The sequence below is a fragment of the Fusarium poae genome, chromosome 2, assembly GCF_019609905.1.
Source record: "Fusarium poae strain DAOMC 252244 chromosome 2, whole genome shotgun sequence".
NCBI lineage: Eukaryota > Fungi > Ascomycota > Sordariomycetes > Hypocreales > Nectriaceae > Fusarium > Fusarium poae.
The window spans coordinates 3560460-3579894 of NC_058400.1; the positions used below are offsets into that span (position 1 = coordinate 3560460).

Here is a 19435-nt window from a genome sequence, read left to right on the forward strand (position 1 = left end):
GTAAGCTCGGTATCTGTTCCCGTGATGTCCGACCAAGTCAGCCAAATTTGAGCCGGCTTTGACCTTGCTCAAGTTTATCCCCTCGACCACGTTTGGCTGCAGTCCCTCGTGTCTTCGGTACGGTGTTTCGTGTGGTAGATTGCCGTTCAGCGAATGTAGGCTTGACACGTTCCTCCTCCTGAAGATCTTTGGCCATGTGCCAGTCCCCGTGGCTCTGCAGCGCTTCCGGGTCGGCAAAGTTGGCCTTGCAGCGGGAGCATTTGAGAGGATCGATCGAAAATTGTGTGTTCCGGTCCGTCTCAGTACTGAAAGCGCTCGCATGCCACAATGATACGGTAGACGGATGCGAGCCAATGTCGGTTCTATGGCGGGCCTCATATCCATAATTAGTAGCAGAGCTGGTGCTCTTTTGGGCGTCCTCTGATAGTGTACGCGTGGTATTGGTGTTTTCATTTGGAGTAGGTGGTTTGTTCGAGGAACTCCCATCGTGGTCCGTTGAGGACCTCTTAGAAAAGAACCTTTGGATACCGCTGTCCTCGACACGTCGCTTTTTTGCAAGGGGCTCGGGGCCAGCGGAAGGAGGGCGGCTCTCTGAAGTGGACAGGCGAAGTGCTTCTGCCTCCTCCCCTTTGACAAGAAACGCACCGATGCCCATGTTACCTTTAACGCCGTCTTCGAAGCCCCCTACGCTAAGACTCAGGTTTGCACATGGCCATACACCTCTGCCTTCAGCGATTATCTGCGAGAGGAGATCCTTAGCTAGTTCAAATAGACATTCTTCATCCAGGGCCCTGCCTTGGTGGATAGGGGCTTGGCGGGATCGCACTTGTCCCTCGTGACGATGATGCAAATTCATGGTCTTTGGTCGTCTCTTGTTTTCTAAAACACCCTCCTCCACCAGTCGAGCGAATATGTCAGCTGCAAAGATTCGCAGCCATCGTAATGCTTGCTCCGAAGAATTGATAGTGGGGCGAAAGGACTTGGCTGAGAGCATCGATTTGATCTGAGTTCTTGAGTTTACCTCGCTGGTATCGATGCCTCGAATGGTGTTGAAGACCCAAAACCCTGTTTCGTGGCCAAGCTTCGCCTTCATGCTTGATAAAGGCACTTCCAACAGCTCAGTAACATTCTCGGTGCTGAAGGTCGACACAATCTGCTCTCCAAGCTTTCCGCCCAAGTTTCGTAGTTTTGTAACTTTGAAACCGGCCATGAAAGCCGACACCGCCCGATTGCGCACAACAGTCTGCTTATTAGGTTTCTTGTAAGCTGACCCTAACTTGCTGAGTAGCTTGTTGCTGGCCACGCCCGCTGAACATGTATAGCCCAATTTCTGTCGGACCTCGGACCTCACTTTACGGACAATTTCAGAGCCGATGAGGATAGCCACATCGTCCCAATCGGGATCTGTTGTTTCTTGTTCTTCATCCAAATCAATCAAAGCATCTGTTTGCCAGTCGAGCGCAGCGATAGGTGGCAGTGGGAGTTTCTCGGTAGGATCATCATATGGAGGCGGATTCGAGAGTTCAGGGAAGCGCTCTAGGAGGATTGAATGAACCTGGTTTGAAAGGTCAAGAAAGACCTCGTCTATACTTGCCTTCTCCACCTTCTGTAAGTCAACAGGTAAGGCATCTTTGATACAGGCCAAGATTTTCCTGGACTGAAGTCGATAAGGGTCAAGGGAAACCTTGTCGGTCACGATATTGGCGGCGGCGTCGTCCCGGTATGCCCATTTATCATCACCCTCCCTCCATGTGGCGACATGTTGGGCAATAAGCTCGGGGCATAGCTTCTTCGCTTCTTCGACGTTACAATGGCGTCCAATGCCGTGCTCTCGAGCAGGATAGTTGACGGCGATAAGGCCTTGCCTGTTTGCATGTTAGTCCAATCTTGGTGCCATTACCAGGTGCATGTAGGCAGTCATTCGGGACTGTCACCCATAGACTCTATATAACTTCCATGGTGGCAAAAAATGCCTGTTTCTGTGATAGGGCGGGGGTTCTCACGCCGTCCTTCGAAAAAGCAATGACAAATTCGACGCCAACATATAACGGCCCAGAAGGATGCGGCGACAGAACCAAAACAAGGATGAGACGAAATACAAGTGTTACACAAGTCAGCCACACAGAGAGGCTGGTATATTCAAAAAGGAATAGGAAATGCAAAAGGAACAATCAGACACTAGGTAAGTTGATGTTGAGAAGAGCGTGCATAATCGCGGAATGTGGCGATTAATATCGACATATCCGCAGACAGTTCGATGCTTTCCCTTTTATCGAGTATTGAAGAGAGAGAATATGATTCTTCGCCTCGGTCATGTACTGGTCGTCTCAAGATCTTGTTTAATGACGATCCTCCCAGTCGGCAGATGGTAACACGGCGCAAGCCTGGGCGAAAACTGGTTGCAATTGTCCAATCATTTTTGTATGCAGATGGCAAGATCGAGCGACTGGCTCGATTCTCGGGTCAAGAGACAGGAATAGAGATCGCAGTAGGGAGTGCGTGCGTTTCAACGCATGGAGAGTTTGCAAGTGATGGAAGGAGAACGAAATTATGGCATGCCAGCTTTGAAGGAAACATTGCGCTGAACTCACCATTGCTGGACGGCCAACGGCTTGTCTTCGGCAATTCCAAGTCGAATTATTTCACATTGAGCGTAGAAAGCATCCAGATCAATGTGGGCGATAACACGTAGCGGGTTCGAAGTGTTTGACGAGGCAAGTTGCGAGAACTGACGATAGGTAAACTGTGAGCGTCGCCAGCCACCTTCGTTCAACGGCGATGATGCTCCAAACGGACGGTGAAACGGAGAAGAAGCCATTCAGCTTTCTCGGAAAACAGCTTTTGTCTTAGAGATCGAGCAACTCTTTTTGCACCATACGGCTGCGACAAGGTGACGTGAGGCGGGTGCTTTCCAGTGTTTTCACGGGTATTGTTTCTCGCGTTCTTGTAGATAGTCGCAGTTGTAACCAAAGGTGCGGACTTTGTGTACGTAAGGCCTTGCTGAATTGGTTTTGGTCCCTCGAAGGTTCACAGGGTGAGGGTAAACAATGACGAGTAAATGCAACTGTGAAGATAGATTTCAGATGAGAGTTGACTTAGATGTTGCAACTGGGTGGGAGGAACGCGAGATACAATAGGTTGATGCTGTAGGTAATATCTAGAAGAAAGATCCACTTCCAGACGTCTGCTTTTTTCGGAAAGAAGAAAATTAGTACAAAGAGTCAAGAGGTACCTTTAGAAGAATATCTGGAATACATGGCTCTGCATACATACATAGTAGGTAGGTACCTCTAGGTAATTTAAGGCTGTTTGTTTCATGTTACAGTCTGGGTGCCAGTCCATTCTCTAGTTGAAGGTGCAAGGTTAGGTGTTTGTATGCTACAGACGTCATTGATTCAATTGAAGCTATCAACTTGAATTAAAAAAAAAAACAAAAAAAACAAATTAAAAAAAAAACAATACTTGTCTCACAGCGCACAAACAGGCCTGATACAGTCTGGATAGATTTCAGCATATTTTGATAAAGTTGAAATTGCTCTTTACCACAAACTGCTTCACGGAACCCCAATCAATACAAAAATCCGAGAGACTGTGGTTAACCTGGACCTTCCTAGCATCAATCGTGAAACTTCGGCCTCTGCCTCTTCGCTCCCAACCTCAAACTCGCGCTGTTCTTATAGAGTATGAATATCACGCTGCTCTACTCAGAAATTCATGTTATTATCCTCCAAGAGTGTTCTTTTCTTTGTGTTAAAGGAAGAAGACGTGGGCAGCTTAGCAGCGCTTTCTATCGTGTAAGAATACAATGTTACTATCTGCTTGTTTATCATTCAAGATCGTGAAGCAGATATATTCCCCATTCTCGACTTTTTCTAGCACATACGACCAAAGCTCGTAGAAAATACGGGATCCCGTCCGCTCTCCCATAGTCAAGCTGCGAAGCGCTGGATTAGTAGTTGGGTCGGTGACGACCAGCGAATCCCCGGTGTTGTATGTACTTCTTTTTGTTTGCCGTCGCGTTATCTTATTGTCATAGTTCCTTGTAAACGTGGTTCTCCCCAGAGGAAGACTCTTTAGGTGGGGAACCCAGTGGGTGACAGAAAAGTTATCCTCTAAATTCTAGGGTCTTAAGAAGGCCAATATAAATTGCATAAACGGACCTGCTCAGTTAATGTCTCTTGTGGTTCTACAGCCAAATTTCCCGCCACTCTCAGGGCAGTCTAAGAAATCACTCTCAAATGGAACGAATCACTGTGTTTCTCGACTTGTATTATACTGTGCTATGAAATAGTTCCTGACAGAACCATGGTGAAATAACAAAAAGAATTAGGCGCTGAGTCGAAAGAAAAACAACATCTAAGTTGGATCTGTCTGCCAACTGATCTAACCCCCCTTTAAATATTATATATACCGCCCGCTTTCCACCTCTTGTATTCCCCTTGCCGAATACTGTAGATCTTCGGGTATCTAACTTGAAGTCGTCTCATTCGCGCCCTTCTCAATGTCCCCCTCAGCAAGCCCGTAACGCCTCTTCAGTTGCTCTACCAGAGGCCCAAATTCGTAGTCGCTTACCATGTTATCGTGACGGGTACATGGAGAATGTCGTAGAGGCAGTAGCCACTCGAAAATGGTTTGTCCCATAACACTCTTGAAGTTCTTTCGGTATCCAACGTGCCAAGGGTTCTCGCCAGATTGCGTCTGTAGAATGGCGAATGTACGTTTGGCTCGTTGGTCCCTGACCGCCATTCGATTTGTTGCAATAGAGCCGGCGCCATCAGATTGGTCCACGCCATTAGAGTGTCCTGTTCCTGGGGCCTTGGAGTCGTCCCCAGGAGGGGAAAGCGGGTAGGTAATTGTAGTGAACTGGTCTGTTGATCGTGTGCCAGTAGGAACTCGAACCGCCAATCGAAACGTCTGGGTCTTCCTCAACAGATCGACATTGGTGATATTCTGAAAGACAAACCTCAAGGCTGTGGCAGTCATAGTGACAGAAAACAAGCCAAATAAAGCACCGAAAGCCAACCCAACAATAAGCCGACTTTCCACACGCTGGCCAGCGTCTAGGCGAAGCTTCAAGGTATAAGCGTTAGCGGCTATGACTATAATGCAACAACATGCACAATAGAATGTGAATTGAACGAAAAAGTTGAATGCTGTCGACACGTTAGCTGAGCTGTACCAAGTTTCATGCACAGAGACCTACAAGTTTCCGAAATGATGCCGCCCATCCAAGGGCATACGTGGTCCATTTTGTAGACACAACGGCCGTACTCGCTCGAATGATGGGCACGGTCGGGTTTCCAATTCCTACACTCGGAACACCACTTGGGCAGCCCATCACTCTCGCATATGAATGCATCCTTGCTGTAGAAGGTTTCAAGTCCAGGACTATCAGGGTTCGTATCCGCAGGGGCCCATTGTAGTGATTCGACATCTCCGCCGTTTGTTGATCGCTCGTTTCTTTCTGATTCAGCGGCCTCCCTCTCAGAGGTCCAGGGCACGAAGCCAGCGTTGAATTGAATGGTTACATAGCATCGGATGTAGGCGGCGACCATGAGGATGAAGAAGATGGCATAGAGGGCAATGAGGACGACAGCGGCTGCTGTTTTCCTAGTCTTTTGAATGAGGTACTCGACTGTGGAGTGTTAGATATTGTGTTAAATAAAGGGATTGTAGAGAGGGATAGTACATACCACAGCAATATACCACAACGTCATAGGTTGCATAGCCAACGAGAATCAACATGAAAAAGGGAAGCACACGCGCAATCCATCGCGTGCCACAGCGCTTGCTGGTAGCCGGTCCTGGCATCTCATCGCTCCAAGCCAAAGTGTAGAGAGACGAGCTGTCAGAGTCGATGTCTGTGGCTGGGTCTGCAAGATTGATAGACAAGGACGAGGCGCGTGCTGGTACCGGTAGCGCGAAAGTATCAGTCGCCCTTGCGGAAAGGTTAGGTAAGGACCAGGAACGTGTCAGTGTTGGTGATGGTCGGGTAATGTTCTCATCTTTGGTCGTCGCATTGATGATGGTGTTGGAAGTATTACTTGGCAAGCCCAGCTCGTCCGAGTGGGCCACTAAGATGTCGACGGTCATTTTATTTGGTTGTGTATTTCGCACTGTATGTGACATAGAAGTCGCCAGTCAAGGAAAGATATGATTGTTCGAAAACGAAGTTGTCATACAGGTACCAAGGTAAGTCAGGTAAAATGAAAAGGTCTGAAGCTGAAGTATTTATATGTAAACAAGGGATAATTTTGAGTCTTAGAGTTTATTGACTGCGTAAATAAAAAAAGAAGGTTGTTCAATCACTTGTATATAACCTTTGACTTACAGTCAACTTTTTGGCAGGATTAACAAACATGAACTTTATCCATCAAACGCCACCCTCTGGCCAGGATGGATTTTCGATAAAGACCTCTGTAAAACCGAGGAACCTCGATATTTTAATAGTAAATACTGCAGATACCGTGGAGTATACCTGCCAGTAAGACAATCAGCAGTCTTCTGCACTTGTAATGTCAGCAAAGAGATATTGGTCCATAAGTTGGTAACATTTCTATTGTATAAACCTAGTTAATTATACTGCAGTGATTTTACAAAGTAAACTCTTATGAAAACCAACTCTATCTATACATACACTCTATCTATACATAGGTACTTTGCTGACTTTGAGCATTGAGAGGTTTGCAGATGTGTCAGCCCCAGGAGCTGTGCCACACTGTTCAATTCCTAATATGGCTGAACATCTCCTCCAACAAAGCCGAGCTGCTCAACCAACAGCGTGTTCAACAGGTGAACAAAAACTTGACTTGACTCTACTTGAACACCCAATTATTATTCCATCAATGATTGGTTATCATGGCCTAAAATGGAAACCATATTTTCGTCTCTTCATATCTAGAGGTGAGTTTGAGGCAACAGCGGAGGCCTCAATTCAAACAATTGGCTGTGACTCATTACAAATTTGCCTCGTTTGCAAGATTAGTTCACGAACCTTAAGGTCTTAAATTTGATCATATTCTTCATGCTGCTTGCAGGCCGTCTTTTTTCATCATGGAATATCCTCGAAACGGTTTTTAAACTACCAGAGTCCATGTCCCCAAGGCGATCCACTCACTTTCAAAAGAAGTGCTCAGCCCCTTTTTGGACTCGTCACTACCAGTACCTAGGTAGGTAGGTAGGTAGGTAGGTAGTGATAGGGCTTGAGGTCGAGACCATAGGAGGTACTAATATAGAAAATGCTTTGATCTCCTGCAGCGGCTCACGTCTACTTCCTTGCTGATGCAAAGTTGATCTTACCATCAGTGTCTTTGTTCCTGCTAGTGCCTCGTGTAGGGTCAGATAGGAGGTTCGCTACCTATCTAATGATCACCGTTGTATTGCGCAGCAGGGATTAACTCTTCAACGTGCACGAGTTGTCAATTGAGTACAGAGGCCCCAAAACACTACAACTGACAGCAGGAGTCCATGGTGATCTTGTTGAAGAGCTCACATCCATCCAGCCATTCCCTACTTCACTACCTACCTACCTACCCAACCAAGGCAAAAACTACTAAGCCTGAGGCAGGTGGCCATGTTTGTACAACGTATCGTCAATGACTAACGTTACCAGGTAGGCAGATAGATAGACACCAGCCTCAGAAACAGCCCGAATCATAGGTACTTTCCCTTCTCAGGCATCGAGTATTAATTTTGAGGCACAACTTAGTACCTAGTATTTAGTTTGATGCTCAAGCTGTCTACCCATGGTCTAACCAGGCATCCATCTCATGCACTTCGGCATTGGGCATCTAGTGTCTACCTGACCTGTATGCTCGCTGACTGCAACCATCTCTCTGTCAAAACTGCATTCTACTGTTGCCTACGTATGTCTCTATAAAGCTGGCAGCGACAAGCACTCACTGAACAGTCTCCTCTCAGGGGCGTTTTTCGACTTGACACAATATTGGCCACATGCTGACAAATGATTGCTGGACCCGAAACAATGACCATCTCACGCAGAAGATAAAAAGATAATCATCGAAAGAATCCCAGCCTTATGTGCTTGTCGATGTGGTTTAGAAACTAGATAGGTTTCAACCCGAGAACTGCTCGCATCTTCAACCACGAACCAAATACCTTGCGAACAAAGGTACAACTGCACATGCCCGCGTGATAACCTTCAACATCCAAATGATACCGCGCCGTATGTCCAATGTATCACTCGGCGCCTCTTTTCAACAGCTTTACTGTTGGTTGACAGTTTGTCAAAGCCAAGGCTCTGTTGGTAGCTTATTTCCACATTGATGTGCATATCAACCCGGCTTACTGCCTGATGGAGGTAGCAAGGCGACCTTGGAAAAGATATATAAGTTCGTTCAGCCGAACTTCCCCTCATTTTATCTATGCTGCTCAAAACCTGCCAAGGTTTTTGCAGTCACTCTCTGTCCTTTCTTCCATCATATGCTTACCTCTTCCATATGGGCTTTCACTCGAGCAGAAACGCATGCTTCGACTTTTCCCTGACTGTGAGGGACTACCACTATCTTTTTGAAACGGAGGATTTACACCTTGCCATCTGATAACGAACTGGCCCAAGAAAACATGGAGAAGCAGTGATGATTCTATCATTGAGACGCTCATATTATCCAGCCTTGTCAACGACAGAGGACATTTTCGAAACACTCTGACAATATTCTGATCTTGCGTGAAACATTCCACAAGAGCGAAAGCAGCTTCACCTTGCTTCCAACTTCCGGATTGTGCTGTTAGAGACAAAGAAGGGACCATTTCTATTACGGAGTGGTTGACTCGTCTTACTATCATTGAGTACTTTCGTGGATTCTGCCTCGTTTGGGCGACCCATGCACAAACCCTGCTCGTTGTTCTTAGAAGGTTCTCAAACATCATGGGTGTATTGGACTATGCTATTCGGTTGAGTGATATCCTTCTATTCGAGATGCATATCTTTGTGCTGACATATGACACAGTGCTTCTGCAATCTCTATCCCAAGAGGATTTGCACATCTTAAGCCTTCTTTACACCACAAGGAATGCGAAACAACAATCGCTTTTCCGATACCGGCCATAGCAGAGCCTCATGACTCAAAATTAAAGGTATTGTTTGTTTGGACAACCCCGCTAAAGCCCTTGGCCCTGATCCTATTGTATTCAAGAGAACTTACAATATACACTATGTATTGTACAACAGAGTGTTGGCGACTGACTACCTAACTGGCTGCTCAGCCATGTTTAGCTCTTAGGAATGCCCCGCTCCAGGAAACAACCCCCGCCTCATTTTTGCCCATCTATCGCACACCAAATACACTTACAATCCAGACAACAGCTGAATGCGCAAAATTCCCAAGGATCCAAGCTCGCAGTTGAACCCAACGAAATAACATAACAGGCACTGCAAGCCCCCGCTATTGTCGTTCTTGTGTATAAGCGTTGAGGTCCATACCAGGGGCTGAGCAAACTACATCGACATGAGGTTGAAAGACGCACGCACACATTTTCCGCATCTCTCTTCTGCGCACTGACGGCCCACGAAAACACACACCAGAAATCTTGGGACCAGATAGGTTGAAAGAGGGAATCACTTTTGTGCTTTCATGCTCAACACGTGGGGCTTAGATGCGGATATTGGCAAGCAATTAGTAGTCAATGTTGCTAAACATCTTCCAAACAGGCTTGTATCTCGCTCGCTATTTTGCCAAACTGCGGCATACCTGTCAATGTTGACCTTGGTCCGAAAGTATACCTCTTTCGACTGACGGCACCATTTCATCCCTCAAGCTGTTTCCACTAGGCGGAGCTTCCTTCGACCACCACTCATGTACCGCCCTTGAACAACACCTACTATGTAGACGTGCGAAGTGTCGTTCTCCAGTCCGTTGATTCAACATGTCGCTTGTGTGGCATGGAACTAACCTCTCATGAGGTCCAATGGTTCATGGGTTGAAACACTTGTTCTCATCCTGTTATTGATTTGCCGTCGGAGCTTCGTGAGGATCGGCTTCGCCATGGCGCATGGACACAGATCGCATTGAATCACAGCTCTTTCAACATGTCCGGCACTTCAAGATTGTCTCTTTTGCGCAAAGGTTTGTAAACAATGACTGTGCACTGGGTGGTTTATGGGTTTTCCAAAGGTAAGGTTTAGCTGTCTCTGTTACCACACGTCGTGTCTGTGAATCACAATTCGCCTTGAAGAGGCCTCGCCTGTCCTTCAGATGGAATCATTTGACTATTAATATGCAGCGACGCTTGGTTTTGAAGATGATATTCCTTGACAACTCATCCAGCAACCTCAACAGGCTATTCATACCCATCTTTAGCCGAAAACACTGAGATAAACCATCTTTTAACTCTTTCTCAAATACTAGCCATCATGACCACCGTGATCTTCTGGCAATGCGATACGTGTCACGCCGAAAACACTATGAACTGCGGGAAAATTTGCCAAAATTTCCCGTGCCAGGCTCCTTTCAACAAATTGACATGCAAGGTTTATTCTCACGTCGTCAAATAATAAGCGTCGCAATGAAAGGCAATGCCAACTACGGAATATGGAAATGGAAATCCTTATTCAACGAGAGCAAGTCTAAAGCAAACATTCTATTTTTGAGCAGACCACGACTTGGTTGCTCAACATGTCAACTCTGGTGCCTTTTGTCGCCTATGCTCGAGATAAAGCAGCGAAAAGGCTCAACACAGAAGCTTTTCCTTCTCGAACGAGGGCGTTCAACTGTCTGTTAGGCCACGACATAAAAGAGCGCTGGGTATCACGAAAATCTAGAGAAAACGATGGATAACTGTACATCAACTTGAGACTCACGTCTGGAAGGAAAAGACTGTATATCAAATCATGATGATCGGTCGTGTTGTCCTGGACTTTCTTTTCTTTTCAAAGCCCCCTATTCCCTTGACGCCCTGCGAAGGCTTGTCTTTACGTTCTGGCCTGGGTGTTATTGGGTACACTTGTTTTTTGTTTTGCTTTTTTTTCTTCTCTTTATGTTTTGATGTCACATTGTATTCGTTTTCCCTTTGTATTTTGTTTCCTGTTTTGTTCTTAGCACCTTGGATCTCTTCTGTTTTATGTATTTTGTGTTTTTGTATAGAATTTCGCTATCATTAAAAGTGCTATAGAAAGCCACTTGAACTATCCACGCTTTCGCTGTCCTTGTGAATTTACTGTCTAATCCATTGGTGTTGAGTGTATGTGCAAATAGACCTAGGATCTGGTCCATCACGGCCAAATCCCCTAAATGGACCAAGACATACATACCTACCTAGGTAACTGGGCTTCGGTACAGCGCCCTGTCTTTTTGGGCTCGGATTAGTCTGTAGACGCTTACTGTATTTCTAACAAGGCCAGCTGAGGCTCTGCTACACCTGTAAGTCTCCCGGCGTTCCCTTCCCTCATCCGTGTCATCCTCAACTTAGTACTCTAACGTTTCTGCATATCTTTTACAGACATCTTCTCTCCTAATACCACATCGAACTATCTGTCAAGCGCCATTCACTGCTTCCAGGTGTATGCATGCCTGTAAGTCGACACACAATTTTGGGCGTCATAAGTGACAGGACAAGCGCAAATCACGATTATGGAATAACGCTTTGACAAAATATACCAATGACCGACATCATACCAGCCTTATGGACAATCAAGCATCTCACCAAGAGTCCCCAACCTTTCCTGTTTTGTGCGTCCCTAGGTACTTTGTAATTGCTCAGTAACTGGACAAATTGTGGTACGGTGCTCACAGACGCAATGGCAACTTTACGTCTCACCTCACCTTTGCATGAGTAGGTACCTAGGTAGGTAAGTACGAAGGTATTCACAGATTAAACAGCAGCTCGAAGTTGCCCTGTTTTACACCCGCAAAGAAGCAAAAGAGACCTGTTATCTACAAGCACAAAGGAGATTCAATGGCAAAATTATGATATACGTGCTGCATGAGTTACCGCTACTGTATAGCAAGCCAAGCAAAATTTCTCCACTGCACAATATATCACAACGAAAACATAAAGAATCATTACAATACTTGATTGACAAGGCGTGAAAACTAGATAAGCATAGTTACAAATGTCCACATCAGCCAGACAGCCAACTAACCAATTCCTTGTACTGTACAATGCTAAACCTCCCTTGTACGCCTTGGCACCCGCAGATAAAAAGAATAGTAGTAATATCAATGGCGGAAAATGTGTAGCGAGTCCGAAATCCATGTCCCCATGTCTCTCACTCCTTGTACCTGATTCATGGTCTGGCCCAAAAAAAAATGCAACCCGGGTCCGTCAGAATGTCTCGTTTATTTGTAGACGTATCTCCATCACAACGTCGTCATCTCTTTTCAGTCCTTTAATCGTCAGCTGCCACCATTATCTCGGCCCCTCCAGAAAGATCCAACGGCTTTCGAGGCGTCGAGTTTCGAAACGCAGTCCTTTTGATGCTAGCAATTTTCTTGGTCGTAGATTTGGCCGTCACCTTTGTTACCGAAGCACTCTTTGCTCTGCTTACTGCAACAAGACCAACACTTGATGCTCGCCCGGCCACTCGGTTCTGGGGTGTACGCGAGTAAGTCTGAATAACGCGCTTCGTTGTCGTCTTCTTAAGAATGGCCCCTGCCGAGACGCGTTGCTTTGCGGGCGACTTGGAGCTCAGAGCTGTTTTCTTCGCAGTCGCTGTAACTGTCGAAACACCCTTCTTAAAAGCACTTGCTGCGCCCTTTGCAACCTTTGAGCTGGCATTCGAAATGGCTCGCTTCACCCCCTTCGCAGGCTGAACCTTGCGCTTCTTGGCGTTGTTGCCGCTGTCGCCTTCATCGCCAACGAGTTCCTTGAGCTTGCGCTTGCCAGCTTTCACGGCACCCTTAACTGCATTCTTGAGGTCCGTCTTGGGTTGCTTGACTTCACGCGGCTTTGGACCGAGGACACCGCGGCAGTTAGGTTCACCGCAGAGGCACTTCTGAACATTCTTCGCCGAGAATGGGTCAAAGTTGTAATCGTAGGTCAGTTCATCACCTGTCATGATGGGTTTGTCGCCAGCAAACAGGGCCATTCGCGGCTGTCCGGAAACGATCCATTTAATCATTCTGCAGTTGGGATTGCAGCTGTGATTCACGAAACGCGCGATGCTTCCTGTAGTGGCGTCTATGATCATGTTTTGATCAAAACTCATGAGATAGTAGCACTTTCTAGTTAATATGATTGACCAATCAGAATTGACGAATAATTTCGAAACTTACCTCGTTGTCTTTATAGACCTCTGTCATGCGGCGTTCACACTCCTCCTCGGTAATTATTTCACCAGCGTACTCCATGATGATTTGGTTAGGTCTGAAGCATCGGTTGCTTCGTACGCCATATCCACGGTCAGAGGTTTTGATCACTTCAACACCAACTCGATACTTTCCACCCCGGTTTCTTCTTGCTGTCAAATTGGCGAACGCACGGTTGGTGCAATACTTCTTGCCAGCATTGCAATTCTGCTCATCACATTCATACAGCATAATTCTGTTTTGACAACTTTCGCCGCAACCATCCTCTGGCTTGCAGACACACTTTGAAGAATAGTCATGGAAAAGGGGCGATTTTCGCCAGTAGTCTTTGGATTCGCCAATAAAGCGATCTAAAACATGTTAGTACCAGCGTTACAATATCGGCATTAAACCTACTTTTCGTCATCTTCTTCCACTCATCAGGCTTGGGTTGACCTGGAGGAAGAGGATGGCAGACTTGATACGGGAGCTTGAAATCGCGGCCGTCAATAAGCGTTCGCAGGCCATTGAAGATAGGCAGGGGCATGGTCTTGTTAACACGACCGCTGGGGATAAGCTCGGGCAGCTGGGCAAGGTTCTTCTTGTCCGCCACAGACAGTCCTTTAAAAATATCGGTGGGGGCATCCTGGCCCGCATAAAGACCCTTGATGAGATACTTCTTGGGTTTGCGATTCCTCAATCTATTCGTAGGTTCGGGCTCGGCTTCCTTGGGCTCTTCGGTAACTGGCTCAGGTTCAGCCTTCTTTTTTGGTGGCGGCGCGGGAGCTTTAGGATCGACGAATTTCCCATTAGACCAAACGCTCTGAATCACGGGCTTTTCGTCAATATGGGCAAACTCCTTTGTGTCCTGCAGACGTCTAAGCTCGCGTGACAAGGGCGTTTCGGCGTCCATAGATTTGCGACTCCGTTTAGAGACCTTTGACTTTTTGTTGACAGGCGTAGCTGCGATAGGCGCAATGGTACTGGAACGACGCGTTGAAGGACGCCTGTTTGGCAAGTCCTCCTCCAAGATCCTTTGGCGGCGAGTGCGCGGCGAATCGAGTTTGCTGGCTGACTGTGTGACTCCTAGCGCGTCAATGCCACTTCGGACTGTTTCGGGTGTCGCACCCTGAACAGGGCTGGAAGGTGCTGAACCGTTACCAGGGAAGACTGGACCAGAAACAGTTCGTCTTCTTCGTCGTCGATCCGCTACAATATCACCTTTGGCGCGTCGCTTTCCGTGGCCGGCTGTACCACTCAATTGAACTAAATTATATATAGGAGCGCTCAAGCGGTTGCGGCGAGAGCGTGTTGGAGCAGGCGGCGGCGGATCGACGGTGCTGACGGAGTCTGAAGGCTCGATCGGGTCGGATGTAGTAAGCGTGATTTCAGGAGACTCGAGGTCGAGTGCAACATGAACAACATCGCGCTTAGGCGATTCGGAGTGAAGACTGGCTTCATCGGCAACGGTAGTAGGAGGCGTAGAAGTCGTTGACGCGACATTAGAGGAGGAATCGTCCGTGACACCTACCTCGAAGGCGCCCTCGGAGGTCAAGACGAGTGCCATGTTGGCAGGGTAAGAGGTCGCCTCGGATGTAGTATACTGCTTTGACGCGAAATGTTCAGAACCAGAAAGTCATTCGGATTTGACTGAGGAAAAAATGTGTGAAAATAATATCCCAAACTGATTAAAAATTGAAAAGAGAGAGAAATAACGTAAAAAGTCAGGATTGATGGAGTTCCAAAAAAAGAAAAGGTAAAGAGGGTGTAAAGAGGTAAATGGAGTTGAGAAGCAAACGCGGCGCGCTCAGAGATGAGAGTGGGATCGGGAAGGAGAGAGTGGGCGACCAAGGCCAAGTGCTAGTGGATGGTGCTTTCCCCCCGCGCGCGCCAGTCCAACCTAGACTGGTCCAGGGCAGGCAAGAAGAGCCAGGCCAAGGTCGAAGACTACCCGGGTAGGAGGCTTGGTACGTACTTCAATATTTGGGAAGGTAGGTAGGTAGGAAGATAACAGGCGAAAAAAGAGGAGTAAGGAAAGATCGGATTTGGCGATCAGAAAGAGAATACGGAGAGAGTGTCAAGTTGACGTGTAAGGTTGGTGTAAGGAAGAAGATATCGAGATATGACATAGGGAGGAAGACAAAGGAAGAAGAGAAATATATATGTACCTTGTTCAATAGATGTGACAGGAGTGTGAATCAGTTTTGGACGATCGAGAAAACGCGTATCAGCGGTACAGGTAAACAACAAGAGTCGAGTCGGGATGTTTAAAGATGAGTTAAACAAAAACTGTTGTTGGCTCTTGGTCGCGTCGTTTGGTTGATGTAAGGAAAAAGTGGGATAAGTGGCCGGGCCAGGTCAATACGTGACAGGATAATAGCAGGAGCACGAAAGAACAGGAGGGGGTAGATTATGAGGATCAAAAAAAAGAGAAGAAGAGGTAAAGGTAAGGTAAAGGTGAAAGTGAAAGTGAAAGTGAAAGTGAAAGTGAAAGTGAAAGTGAAAGTGAAAGTGAAAGTGAAAGTGAAAGTGTTGTAAAGAATCCAACAGTGGAGAACAGAGTCTTGTGTGTGAGTGTAATACACACAATATGTCCTGCCTCTAGCTATGTCTCTCGGCAGTACAGTCGAGATGCAGTTGTTAGAAGGATGACAGAATTTGGAGGTTGGGAGGAGAAACAAGGGAGTTTGGCTTGTTCGCCCCTTAGGCCTACCTACCTAGGCTGAGCTGAGCTGAGGCAGGGAGGAGTACAATCATCAATTGGATGCGAGGATGAGCATGGCTGGCCGACTGGCTGATTTTCGAGGGAAGGCAAGGTAGGTAAACGCGAGTTTCTTAGACCGAAACCATATGGACCGCCTGAGACGAGATGCGCAACACTGCTTTGGTCACATTAAATGCAATCTGTTTGTGAAACCATTCGCGGTGTTGAAAAAATTCCATCCTTTCTTCTGGCAATATTTAAAATGCAACTATACTTGTTCAGACTCTACATTGTTCGAGTTACAGGCTCCTTCTCAAATGTCTCAACCTCGTCGTGCCTGCTTTGCCACTTGGCGCCTTGACGATATCTGACTCAGATATCACTATCTTTCGAAAAAAGAGATAAAGAACGATATGTCACATAAATCCAACAGAACGGGCATCTGAATACGGATATGATATATCGTTGGGCGAGTTTACAGTTTCGCTAGCTACGTGACCCAAGATAGCCTCAACCGCTCGGCTACCATGGAGCCTAAAGTGGTTTTGCCAGCACAGACTTGATTATCGAACAAGGAAGCAATACTCATGATCCATTGGGATAATTGTATCCGTTTCCAGAATAATAAAACTATAGTTCTACAAGTTTCTCGTGAGTGACGTTGCATTACTCAGGGGCCAGAGCGCCAGTCACCTCCGAAAAGGGCCGGTACTGAGGTTCTCACGGACAGCCAAACAAGCAATTGCCCGTCAGAGAGACATACTCACAAACCCACAGCCACCTATGCGAGTTCCCGAATGAGTTGCTACTATTATAAATAGAACAAAAATATGTTTTACATATTTCACATCGTCACGACCGTGACTGGGTCTGTTGCCTTGCATCTTCTCCTCGCCGGATGACACTCCTTTGCAGCAGCATAAACAAAGATACTAAATCTTTATACTCCATAGTCTCTTAAAATATCGACGACGTTTCAAACATCAAGAATAATTTAATATCATTAGTCTCAGCGATGTCTGCAATAGATGCCCAGATATGTAACCTGAGGATCATCAAGTCACGGGGTCTAATCCAAGCTTCAGTCCCCTGCAACTCTCCAGCGCAACCATGGCAGTCATACATCCTGACGATTCTAGTATATTCGGCATGGACTGTTTACTTACCTCCCTGTACTCTGATGTTATATCGCGATTTCTTTAGCCTACAACTATATCATGACTATCCACAAAGATATTGTCGAGTATATCAGCGTCTCGGAAACCAGACAGCTTCCGTCTGTGCAGCAGCTACCTCTTTAAGCTCGTAGCAGTTCACTTCCTTTAACCTTCTGTGCATCTCAGAAAAGATAGAAAACCTCGACGACAGGTAGACTATAGCTTTCGTCAAACACCATGACCATGCACTAAATGACATGTGATTTGTTGGGGCACTGGAAAATAGGGCTGCACCACATTGTTAGTATCACTTCATTTGTATAATACATTCTACTATCATGGAGCTGACAATATACTCTTTCTGTACAGCAGTCGAGTTGCTGATTTTGTTATATCCATAAGCCATAGACCAAATGCTGTGAGTTCGGTCTCTGACATAATCAGAACTATAGGCCTCGATGTCGCTTAACGGCACTGATACACTATCGTAGATTATTATCTCTAGCTACTGGTCACTTATCTAGAAGAGTAATTGTTGTCCATAGCTGCAGCAAACCTCGTATTACAAAGCACTGGAAAGTAAGCATTTGTTCTCAACACTCTCAAATACAATTCAGGATATACTCATGCGACAGCAATACAAATGCATGCTCACCAGAAACGGAATCGACGTCGCATTTGATACTACTCGAGGATACCATATTTCTAGAGCAATACTCAACTTAATAAACTCATTTCCAGCAACCCAAGGGGGGTATTGTTTATGGTATCAAATCCCATGGTTGTTTGGTGTCTCCCACTCCAGAGTTTCGTTTTTCTTCTTTCTAGGCCATACAATCTAAGCAGTGGTCTCCTTCTTCTCCACTTCGGCGATAGCAGCAGGCACCTCCTTCTTCTCAGCATTATCAGCTGGATCGACGGTCAGCTTCTCGAGAGCTTCTTCGATGGGCTTTTCACCGGCTTTCTCAACGGCCTTCTCAGCAGTCTCTTCCTTGGCTGCTTCAACTGGAGCAGAAATTGGGGCAGTGACTGCCTCCACGCCATTAGGGATTGGCGTAACGGCAGCTGGCTCAGTAGCGACTACAGGCTCGGCAAGGATGGTGTTCTGGGCAGCAGGAGCTGGCTCTGTAGTGGCTCGAACATCCTCGGCAGAAGAGCTAGAGTCATGGGCGGCGGGAGTTGGTTCGGTGGTGACAGGAACATTCTCAGCAGCAGAGTCGGAGCCCGCGGCTACAGGAATGGCAGTAGGCTCGGTGACAGAAGACTTGGGAGAAGCTACGTCAGTCTCACCAGCCTCGGTCAGCAAAACAGTTTGGCCCTCTTTAACACTGGGTCCAAGGCCACCGTATTCCTTAGGCAAAGAAGAAGCAATGCTCTTCAACTCCGTAGACAGTGTAGTGCCAGAAGTCATGGGGTGGAATTTGCGAAGAGTAGCAGGGGCAAGGAAGAGCTTCATGGCACCAAACATCCATCCCATGATGGCAGGAACGTTGACAAAGTACTTGTGAGAAAGCAGCTCTGGGTAGGCCATAGAGAAGACGGAAATTGTTTCTTTGCTGGCAGCCTTTACAGCAGGATCGACACGGAAAAAGCTGACGTTGAGGTAGTCATGAACTTGGATCATTTGGTAAGGATCCTCGCCTCCTTCAGGGATGGGCTCAGTGACTTTGTCCAGGTTGAGCTTCTGAACACTTATCTCCATGATGGCAGCACGCCACTTGATGAATCTAGCACAAAGTTAGTAAAGTTTTTACCTGCGTGGAAGACAGACACCCACTCCTCGACATTACCAAATGTGGCTTTTTTGTCCTTGACAGCACCATAAATATTCCATGTGATGATGGTCTCCTTGTTGTTCTCTCCACTGTGCACAGTGACAAAGCCCAGATCGTCGAACTTGTTCTTGTCGAAGGTCTGAGTGACCAACGCCGTAGGGTTCATCTTCTTGCGCCACTCGAGAGCCTGAGTGAGCTGCTTCTCAGCAGCAATGGGGTCATCGTTGTTGGCTCGAAGGAACTTTTGAAGAACCACCATCGTAGGGATGTGGCTGATGCTGGACAGCTGCACTCCCCACATCTCCTTGTGGTGTGCCTTGCTGCAGATTTCATCGAGACGGCCATCAAGTTTAGCTAGAGGGGTCTCGGGAGCAGAGGCGCCAGCTTGAGCTGGCTTCTCGTTGGCAACCTCTGCGGTCGCCTCAGCGGCGGGCTCAACAACGGCAGGAGCCGTAGGGGCTTCTGTAGAGGCCGGAGCGGCAGCCGTTTTATCTTGCCCAGCAGACATGATTGTGGGCGGGTTTGATTGCCAAATGGCTAGTTGCAGAGGATAGC

General features: G+C 46.9%; 4 protein-coding genes across 4 annotated transcripts; all 4 read right to left on the reverse strand.

The window, feature by feature from the left end:
* Positions 1-37: 37 nt before the first annotated feature.
* On the reverse strand, positions 38-2818 carry FPOAC1_005071 (uncharacterized protein; the record flags this gene model as incomplete). The annotated part of the gene is made up of 2 exons (XM_044849602.1): positions 38-1865; positions 2592-2818. The coding sequence occupies 2 exons, from the start codon at positions 2816-2818 to the stop codon at positions 38-40; spliced, it is 2055 nt and encodes a 684-aa protein (XP_044708312.1).
* A 1649-nt stretch (positions 2819-4467) lies between these two features.
* PFA5 (palmitoyltransferase pfa5) lies at positions 4468-6093 on the reverse strand (the record flags this gene model as incomplete). Its single annotated transcript, XM_044849603.1, has 3 exons — positions 4468-5153; positions 5204-5635; positions 5694-6093. The coding sequence occupies 3 exons, from the start codon at positions 6091-6093 to the stop codon at positions 4468-4470; spliced, it is 1518 nt and encodes a 505-aa protein (XP_044708313.1).
* A 6253-nt stretch (positions 6094-12346) lies between these two features.
* Positions 12347-14811, reverse strand: FPOAC1_005073 (uncharacterized protein; the record flags this gene model as incomplete). Its single annotated transcript, XM_044849604.1, has 3 exons — positions 12347-13177; positions 13233-13615; positions 13662-14811. 3 exons carry the CDS (start codon positions 14809-14811, stop codon positions 12347-12349), a joined length of 2364 nt encoding a protein of 787 aa, XP_044708314.1.
* Positions 14812-17943: 3132 nt separating this feature from the next.
* On the reverse strand, positions 17944-19388 carry FPOAC1_005074 (uncharacterized protein; the record flags this gene model as incomplete). The annotated part of the gene is made up of 2 exons (XM_044849605.1): positions 17944-18832; positions 18877-19388. 2 exons carry the CDS (start codon positions 19386-19388, stop codon positions 17944-17946), a joined length of 1401 nt encoding a protein of 466 aa, XP_044708315.1.
* Positions 19389-19435: the final 47 nt, after the last annotated feature.